The sequence below is a fragment of the Gigantopelta aegis genome, chromosome 9 (genome assembly GCF_016097555.1).
Source record: "Gigantopelta aegis isolate Gae_Host chromosome 9, Gae_host_genome, whole genome shotgun sequence".
Lineage (NCBI taxonomy): Eukaryota > Metazoa > Mollusca > Gastropoda > Neomphalida > Peltospiridae > Gigantopelta > Gigantopelta aegis.
The window spans coordinates 42,699,000-42,709,787 of record NC_054707.1 but is presented as its reverse complement, the minus strand read 5'-3'; the positions used below and the strand labels follow the sequence as shown (position 1 = coordinate 42,709,787).

The window sequence follows — 10,788 nt, the reverse complement described above, 5'->3', positions numbered from 1 at the left end:
GTACATGTATGTCTTATGCTGTCTATGAGATGGTGCATATAAAAGATCCCCTGCTGCTAATCGAAAAGAGTAGCCCATGAAGTGGCAACAGCAGGTTTCCTCGCAATATCTGTGTGGTCCTTAACTATATGTTCGATGCCATATAACCGTAAATAAAATGTGTTGAGTGCATCGTTAAATAAACCATTTCCATTTTATCCTTTTCAGGATGAGTGGGAATTTCTGCTGGGCAAGTCTCACTCCGTTCCCCATTCTTACTGTCACAGGATTACGTTGGCAACCTATGTCATTAACCAGTTATGAATTCTGTATTTTCACACATACAGCAGCTAAATCATGCAATACTTTTATAGTAATGGACTCTGACTGTGTCCAAACTGGTATCTCTGTTATCTAGATTTTTATGTAAACTGAGCCAACACGTACACACAGAGCCCACACTGTGTATATAAGGGCATTTCATTTGAATCTGGTTTAGTCCACTAATATTTTTTAAGATAAATGTTCACATTATTCAGTACATACCAGTTTCATACCAGTTTATCAGTTCCATTTTGATGCAAATAGATTATAACCATTAAGTTCAAACTTATAGGATATTAATTTAAACACAATTCTTTCATATCAAGTGGACATTCTGAGTGAAATAATTTTCATATTACAGGCTTTAGCAAGTATTGAAATAAGTTTAGGTGGTGGGATATAAGCTTGATATGAAAGTTTAATCATCCTCTTTGAGACTGCCAATGTATGTGTTGAAGTTCATAAGACCATCACACTGTGTGATGTGGAAGAATAAACTTGCATATAACTTTCTAGTGGGTCATATTACTTGAATACAAATCAAAATATTTTTTACTGTATATCTGATGTGTTACTAATACTACAAGGCTGGGTCGCACCGATTACCCGACTTAAAATGAACATAGTGTTTGTTATTCTTTAGCTAACACTTTACTACCATACACCAGTTTGTAAACATTGTCAGCAGCTAGCATTGGCTAATTGTTGGAAATTATTGGGCCGAATTCACGAAGGCTTTTTTTATCTTAAACATTTTAAGAATTGCAATTGCATATACATGTATATACACATGTGTAAGACTAAAAGTCTTTGTAAGTTTGGCCCAATATTTTTAATTTGTGGTTACATAAACGTAATTCAGTTCTATACGAAATATTGATAACGAGTGAAATATGATGACAATGTAGCGCGACAAATTAAATGAATACAGTTTGAGGCAATATTTTGTTTAGCCATTTATTGGGTTACCTGCCTTCAAGACAAACATGTTTAAAGTTAATTGATTTTTGCTTGTTTGCTGTTTTACATTTTATATACTATTGTTACTATTATATTTTGAGGATAATAAATATTTTGTGCATAAATAAACAAATTAAGAGTTCTGTGATTGTGTCGTCCTTATCGCATATCTGATAAGACAAGTCCGTAATAACGATACATGAAGTGGAGGGGGTGGGGCGTACATTAAAAATACAAAATTGCATATTAAGTAGGGGTGGGCAATCAAGCTTTCAGCCAGAGAGTACGGAGGGTAAAACCGTAAAATTACGTACCTTAAAATATTGGAAATTAATGGATATAATTTTTTAAATTGCAAAATATAAAGGTTATGGTCTTCATGTTCTGGGAGATACAAGACCGCCGCCACCACCTTTCATGTTATGACAAATATTTTTTTTTAGGCATTTGCAGGCCTGTAGACGAAAAAAAATTAAATTTAAAAATGATAGAGCACTCGCCTGAGATGCGAGAAGTCGCAGGATCTATCACCCTCTGTGATCTCCCGCCCCAACTGCTATACGACTGGTAAATCATAGGCCGTGGTATACACTGTCTTGTCTTGGGAAGGTCATTTCGATAGGAGTAGCCAGTGGCGGATCTAAGAGGCGTCCCTCCCCCTAAATTTTACAACGGTTACATTTGGAGAATCCGAGAAATCACTTTAGGAATCTCGGCCAAATGTTATTTTCTGGATCCACCACTGGTAGTTAGTCTGTGGCGGCAGCAGGATTCTCTGTCGACCAAATGTCGAAATAAATATGTCGGACACAATTTAGCCGTAGTTTATCATGCAGTCAAACCCCTCCCTGCTCAAGGAAATTTTCTTTATTCTCGATATATTTTCCTAGCTAGCATGACTCAACCCCATTATAAACTCGAGTCGCCACAGTCTAGACCCCCCACTATAATTCCCGAACACGCGCCTGTGATGTGTCTGATTACAACAGCATATCCGTTAATGTGATAAAAATGATTTTCCTTTTGATTCATTTCTAGCATTAGAGAAGAACCTCACCATAGAAGGTACTTCATTTTAACAGCAAGGGTTCTTTTATAGCTTACGGCACATTGCTTTAGTAATCATCGGCTATTGGGTGTCAGACATTTGGTAATTTTGACATAAAAATAGTCCTAGAAAGGAAACCCACTTCATTTGTCCATTAGTAGTAAGGGATATTTTATATGCACCAGTCCACAGACAGGATAGCACATACCACATACGGTATTTGATATACCAGTCGTGGTGCACTGGGTGAAACGAGAAGTAGCCCAATAGGCCCATCGACGGGAATCGATCTACCCAAAAAGGACAATGCGTCACATGTTTTCATTCATGTTTGGAGTCATGGGCTGCGCCAATAATTTGTGCAAAAAACAATGTGAGGATTCACTGTATCTGGCAGACTTTGTGCACGTCTTCTTTACTAGGACTAGGATTTATATAGATTTATATTTTATATTTTCTTTAATCTGCGACGAGTATCAGACGATATGCTCTCTGAATGATGCCTGATGACTAATTCTTCAGTTGATAATACTGTTTGTGTTGTAAATCAGAACGACAAAATCTTTAAAGCGTGTGGATTCAATTAACTTACAAAAGACAACTTGTGGGATGATTTGATAAGGTCGTCCCCATGAATTGAATAACTGTCAGGTGCTTCATACAGGATTTGTAGCCAAAATCTAATATTATGACACGTCCTACTTCGATCGTCTGTTGCAAAACGAGTTGCCATTTTCAAGACTGGTTTGACATATCTTTACACAAAAAAAGGTATTTCTTCAGAATACAACTAGGTAGATATATATATATCCTCTAATGAATCACTATCAAAATGGTGATAATACTTTTTGTGTTTGCAAAAGTTAGGTAGATCCCGATGGCACTCGTCATGAATACTCAGTATACCTTACAGCTGACAAGCCCATGGATGGCTTCAAAAAGTATATAAACAAAATTTAAATGAAAACGGCAGCACAAAGTTAAAGTAAAGTAGTATAAACTGCCCGGTGCGCGGTTAGTCTACAGGGTCGATCCCCGTCGATGGATCCATTGGGTTATTTCTTGTTCCAGCAAGTGCTCCACAACTGGTGTGACAAAAGGCTTGGTATGTATATTTAGTCTGTGGGATGTTGCATATAAAAGACCCCTTGCTGCTAATTAATCAAGAGTAACTCAATGCGTGGCGGAAGCGGATTTAACTCTCTCATTGTCTGTGTGGTCCTTAACCAACTGTCTGACGCCATAGTCTATAATCGTAATTACAAGTAATGCATAGAGTGACCGTGAAATAAAACATTCATTGTATCCCCCAGCGCAAAGGGCGGGGCGTAGCTCAGTGGTAAAGCGTTCGCTTGATGCACGGCCGGTCGAAGATCGATTCCCATATAGGCTATATATTATTTCGAAGTTCCCCTGAAAATTAAGTGTCTTGAATACTATAGACCCTGCATCCTGTTTAAATGTTGCACCTATCCTTAGAAAAATCCTGCATCTGCCCTTGATCACACAGAATTTTGCTCAGTGGCGCGTTATATTGAGAGGCTATTTTTCACCACAGCCAGTTCACCACGACTGGTATATCAAAGGCCGTGGTATGTGTTATCCTGTCTGTGGGATGGTACATGTAAAAGATTCCTTGCTGCTAATCGAAAAGAGTAGCCCATGAAGTGGCAACAGCGGGTTTCCTCTCAATATCTGTGTGGTCCGACGCCATATAACCGTAAATAAAAATGAGGTATAACAAAGAGGGGGTTGTGATGGGGTTGTTTTTTTTAAAGGGGGGGGGTGTTTTGGGGGGGTTGCAAAAATATATTTTTTAAATCTCTTAAACCCCATTCTCTTGCAGGTAGATCAAATGTAAGGTGTCACACTTTTTATACATGTTCTGCCTGTGTGTGTTGATACACTACGTAGGGACGGGACGTGACGTCCAGTGGTAAAGCGGTCGGTCAACGATTGATCCTCGTCGGCGGTCCCATTGGGATATTTCTCGTTCCAGCCACTGAGCCAGAGCACCACGACTGGCGCCATGGCATGTGTTATCCTGTTTGTGGGATGGTGCTTATAAAATATCTCTTGCTATTAATGGAACAATGTAGCAGGTTTCCCCTCTCTTGACTCTTAGACTATATCAGAATTACCAAATGCTTGATATATCCGATATATCCAATAGCCGATGATTAATAAATCAGTGTGCTCTACTTGTAACTTGTGTCGTTAAACAAAAACTAATTTTAACTTGATACACTACTTATAAATATCAGTTTTATTAAAAAATGTTAACATTACCGGCAATGAAAATTAATTTGGTACAACTTTGACATTTAACTCGAACTTACACCCGAACTCAAATGTTTCCATTTCTCGTCATTCGGTAATCTTCGGATCCGATTGTCTTTTAACGAATTTATCCGATAGTTTCCGAATGCGGTGTCACGACTCACGACCGGTGTCTACACTGAGTGAAGGTCATGGAGGGAAGTGGAGATGGCGATGTAGAAGTTCCTGAGATAGAAACATTGTTTCGCCTAGATAGCTATTTAAAACCGCACGAACGTGAAATTCGAAGAAGGTACACTACCGAGAAGTTTAGCTAAATGTTAGCCTCTATTAACTATTTTCTTTTCAAGATGATGCACTGACGTTGATGCGTTTGACCTTGACCTTGTATTTTCTAATAGTTTCAGATAGACCAATTGTTATAAAAATATAAACGTTAATAACTAAATAAAGTAAATATATATACATGTATAAATATTATAGCTTTAAAAAAGGAGTAAATAATGGATTTTTAAAATACCTTTTCTAAATGAAAGAAAAGTAATAGGCTAACTTACGTGTTTGACACCTCAACACATTTGTAAATAGTGCACGGGACACGTTGAGTCAATACTTTTCTTAAAGGGACATTCCTGAATTTGCTGCATTGTAACATTTTTCCGACTAATAAAATAGTTCTATGATTAAAGTTGCATATTAAATATATATTCTTATTTAGAATATCAGTGTCTGTATATTCAATGTGTGTAAGAAGCCCAAACTGGATTTTGTCTTCAAATAATTTCGTACATACCAAAAAACAATATTTTAGGAAATAAGATGAAATTTAACCTAGTACAAATATTACAACTATCAGAAACACATTTAATATACATCCACTAATATTTTATGCAGAAACATATTGAATATGTAATTAAAATCGTTAAAAAGTCTCTGTTAATCGATAACATCTTAAAAATTGCAGCAAACTCGGGAATGTCCCTTTAACACTTACTATGTCGCTCCAGATTAATTTGTAAACTACAGGCTACCACCATTTATAATCTTATGGTTGCATTGACATTTGATCAATTGAGAGAAGGAGCTAACTTGCTGTCACAGTACTGTCTATTCCTACTGGTAAAACAGCACTTTCTCACAGATAGGATGGTGTATAACTCTCACACTCTGATGCATCATGCATGGTCTTATCGAATAGGAGTATAATATGGCATTTTTACACTTTTTAAAAAACCAATACCATACTATGTCACCTACCCCGTACGTGGGCCCATTGGGCTGTTTCTCGTTCCAGCCAGTGCACAACAAGTGGTATATCAAAGGCTGTGGTATGTATTACCCTGTCTGTGGGATGGTGCATATAAAAGAACCCTTGCTGCTAATCGAAAAGAGTAGCCCATGAAGTGGTGACAGCGGGTTTCCTCTCTCAATATTTATGTCGTCCTTAACGATATGTCTGGTGCTATATAACCATAAATAAAACGTGTTGAGTGCGTCGTTAAATAAAATATTTCCTTCGTACCCGGTACTGTTTGTTACAAGTCTCAAAAGTGCAGACATTTGATCATCAAATGTTTTTAGAAAAATGTCCTTGTATGTCAAACATTTTAATATATTGAGGGCATAGTGAAATAAAACATTCATTTATTCATTCATTGTATCACACAGGCATACAGACCCATGGTGAGAAACTGACCTAAACACGAAACTTTAATGCAGAACTTTACTGAAAAAATGTAGCAGATTTGGTCAAACTTCAACTGTCAGAATACATTAACATTTTTGTTAAGTTTTATTTTCAAATTTAATTTTTCTTCACATAAACCTAAATGGGAAAAAAAATCACTTAAAACACTGTTAAGACAGGATTAAAAGTTTTATTAATTTATGGCAACCAAACCGTAAGCACATGACAAAGTGTCATCCCTTGTCTTTCCATACATGAAAATTATAAATACTGGTAACATGTATCAATTATAGTTATCCTTCTTTCTTCCTTCAGTGAGTATTTCCATATACTTACCTTTTCTGACACCCAATAGCTGATGTGTATTTGTTGTGCTGGGGTGTTGTTAAACATTCATTCATTCATTCATTCATTCATTCATTCATTCATTCAGTGAGCTAGTTATAAACATATGTACTTTTGATTGTATTAATTCTCAGGATTTTGTTTGTTGGTCCAAGTAAGGATTAAAAAGTTTGTTTCACTAATAATTATGACACAGTAGTAGTTTTATACACGGAATAGTAATAAAATGATCAAGCACATTATACAACAGCGACCAGTCTTGGAACACTGGTTGGGATGAGGGCAATCCCAGGTGTGGGTACAGGGTTGATTTTGTGGATCGAAATGCCCAGGCTGCTCAAAAGACATTTTCGTTTTGTTTGGTATATTTTCCAGGGGAGCATATGACTCAAACTCACTTGAAACTTCACTCGTTGAAGTCTAGACACACACCCACCCCCCACACCTCAATAATTTCTTGTACATGAATCTGGATCAGTCTGCGACTCATTGCATGTCCAGGAGCGGGACATACCTCAGTGGTAAAGTGCCCATTTGATGTGTGGTCAGTCTGGGATTGATCCCTGTCGGTGGGCCTATTGGGCCATTTCTCATTCCAGCCAATGCACAACAGCTGGTATGTCAAAGGCCGTGGTATGTGGTATCCTGTTTGGGATGGTGCATATAATAATCCTGCTTTCCTCTGTAAGACCTTTTGTCAAAATTACCAAATGTTTGACATCTAATAGACAATGATTAATAATTCAATGTGCTCTTGTGATAAAACAAACTTCAATGTTACATTGCATGTCCAGTGGGCACTCTGAATTCTGGTATATCATATTGTTTAAAAAAAAATATTAAAAAAATGGTTAGTCCCCTACTGGTCCAACCGGAGGGCACTATAGGTTTCATCTGTCTGTCCTCGGTGGCTTCGTGGTTAGGCCATCGGTCTACAGGCTGGTAGGTACTGGGTTTGGATCCCAGTCGAGGCATGGGATTTTTAATCCAGATACCGACTCCAAACCCTGAGTGAGTGCTCCGCAAGGTGCAATGGGTAGGTGTAAACCACTTGCACCGACCAGTGGTCCATAACTGGTTCAACAAAGGCCATGGTCTGTGCTATCCTGCCTGTGGGAAGTGCACATAAAAGATCCCTTGTAGTCTGTCGTAAAAGCATAGCCTGTGGGGCGACAGCGGGTTTCCTCTAAAAAACAGTGTCAGAATGACTATATGTTTGACGTCCAATAGCCGATGATAAGATAAAAAATCAATGTGCTCTAGTGGCATCGTTAAATAAAACAAACTTTACTTTACTGTCTGTCCACCCGTCTGTCCCATAAATAGTTTTCTGGATGTTTTTGTCACAATACCTTGAGATATTGAGCTGAGATTTGGTGTACAGCTTTATCATATACTGTTACAGATCAAGTTTGACTTTCGTGGCAATTTACCCATTTTTACAGAGTTACGGCCCTTGAATTTAGGAGATATGAAAATTTGTTAGGGACGTGTATTGCTTTAGCAGTATTCTGAGAATGCTTGTTATAATTGACATATATGAAAAAAGGAGGCTCCACACACCGAAAATATTTATGGTAAACTAGACATTTATTTCCAAATAATTCTTGTTATTATTATTTATTTTTTTGGCACAGATATGGTTGCTTCCAAAAGATCTTACAGAATATAAATGAAATAGAAGGTGGTATCGCCAACTTCAGCACAGGCTATGACACTTTTGGAGTTCACCGTACAAAAGACAACGGAATCTGTGTAACAGAATGGGCTCCTGGGGCCGAGGGAATTTTTCTTCGAGGAGACTTCAGTAAGTTATAACGGTTTTGGTTCTTCTTTTTTTGTCCCAACCACATAACTAGTATAGCAAAAGCCATGGTATGTGCTATCCTGTGTGTTGGAAAGTGCATATTAACGGTCCCTTGCTACTAATGGAAAACTTGCTTAAATATACTTTTGTATTGAATTACGGTAACTTCGGACATCGATAATTTCTAGACTCACCCTTGTATTTTTGGCCCGGTAATCTCGGCGCTGAATGCATAGAACAGACCTGTGAACCTCTATTCAAGAGAAAGCAGGAGGGGGGTGTTGAAAAAGAAGGAGATTTTGTCAAAAAGAAGATTTTTTAAATGCACATAATTTAACTCAAAATCGCAAGTTTTTAAAAATTATTACAATAAGTTATATGAACACTACATAATGCAGGGTATGCACTTGGGATTTTTTTTTGACTGGCCAATCGGGCCACTCACAACAATACTGACTCGCCCGTACAACTTTTGAATGGCCCGCAACCGAATTTCGTTTTAAAAAAGAACTTACTTAAATTGCACTTTAAAAACATGTTATCATATCATACAAACAATAATAACAACCCAAAAGAAGGAAACAGAACTTGTTTTAGTTTTATTACAAACTGTTGTAATTAAATTCTAATTATTATGTTGTCACGGGATCCACACAGTCAAACATCTGGAATGTTTTACCAAAGTTCGGTCTTGGAATGAATACGGTGCTTTTATGACCGTATGACGAGAAATTAACGCAATATACAATGTATATAAACAATAATCACATCCACTAGAGAAATAAACATAAATGGAAAGTAAAGATGGACATAACTGAGTTGTTCCGATTGAAGCTACGAATACATTTACTTGGCCGAGGTTTTCCGAATGCATAATCAAACCCGGCTGAGGCATTCCAAATGGTTTTAGTCTGTTCGATATACTGGGGAAGTGATCGCTATTACATGTATGTCCTATATGGGTTTGGTTGCGCAGATATTAATAGGAAACCAGTTAAAAACAATAAATAAAAAAAATAACTTTCCGATCTCTTACAAACATTAGTTATTCGCATTTTGATACATAATACAATATGTGGAAATTTTCGGTCGCCAGGCGGGCGACACATGATACAGTTTTGACTTGCTCGACGCTATTTTGACTCGCCATGGGCGATCGGGCGACCGTAAATTGCACACCCTGTTAATAATGTCATGTAAACATGTATACTTGTCAACCTTAGATCTTGGCATTTAATAAAATAAATAGAAAAAAGAAAATACATATATATTTATCCAAAATTTTTAAATAACACAAGAAGAAATTAAAACATTAATTAGTACATTTATGGTATTACACTTACAGATTACATTAGATCATCGTTATTTGTGGTTTGTGAAAAGTATGTAAGACAAATTTAAATAAATCTTATAAATTAATATTCAGTTTTTACTATAATGAGGAACAGTGGTGTAGTACTTATTTAAAATTGTTATAACGATGCAACAAACGTTGTATTTTCACTAATTATAAATAAAACCAAACCTCATTATTGATATCGTGTGAAATATAGCAGAATTATACCTATTTCCATGAGTAACTTTATGTCAGACACATTTAATAATTATACAAAAATAATCCCTTGAAGTTTACTGTTACCAGCATTTTACTGCACAAACATACCAAACTAACTGATAAAAGTATTGTTTAAATAGCTAATTGGTTCTTCCGTTGTGTTGCTTTGACATGTGATTTTGACATCGTGTGTATTGATGCATGCGCCTGATTCGGTCAGTCAATTCTGGCACTTGTTGCATTACGTAATCTAGTGGGGAGACGTGTTACAAGCCAGAGGCGTTATTAGGATGAAATTGGATAATTTTATATATGGCAACATTGAATGTCAATACACAGCCATGGTAGGTTGAAAAATAAGGATTTCCCGGGAGAATCGTTTTCCCGGGCAGGTTTTCGGGACACTTGCTGGGGCGGATCCAGCTTTTCTGACAAGACAAAAAGGGCACCATAACATTATGAAAAGGCACTATTGAAAAATTACACACGGTTCACATGGACCATAATATAATACTGCTACAACAGGGACGCTGGCAGACGTATTCTATAGTGTTCTATACATTGACAGAAAATGCCAATATTTTATAATATTAAATTACCGTGGTATTTGAACAAATCAAAATGGTTATGATCGTTCAAATGTCACGTGAGTTATACTGCACTTGCGCAAATCTAGTATTTTTGTGCAGGCAGCGGGAGCCCTCTAATCGTTTGAAAATGGCCTGTAGAGTGTTTGTCTGCAACTTGGATAAACGTAAACAGAAAATGAAAACCTAAAAATCCTAAATAAAAGGGGCACTTCT

The 10,788-nt window shown here is 36.9% G+C and overlaps 1 protein-coding gene across 1 annotated transcript in view; it reads left to right on the top strand.

Moving 5' to 3' along the window:
* The first annotated feature begins 4,755 nt into the window (after positions 1–4,755).
* The window catches only part of LOC121380591 (1,4-alpha-glucan-branching enzyme-like), a 29,486-nt gene continuing 23,453 nt past the window's right edge, over positions 4,756–10,788 (top strand). The window contains exons 1-2 of the mRNA XM_041509475.1: positions 4,756–4,883; positions 8,261–8,430. Coding sequence (XP_041365409.1) covers positions 4,783–4,883; positions 8,261–8,430 — 271 coding nt within the window. The 5' untranslated portion in view covers positions 4,756–4,782. The remainder of the gene's footprint in view (positions 4,884–8,260; positions 8,431–10,788) is intronic.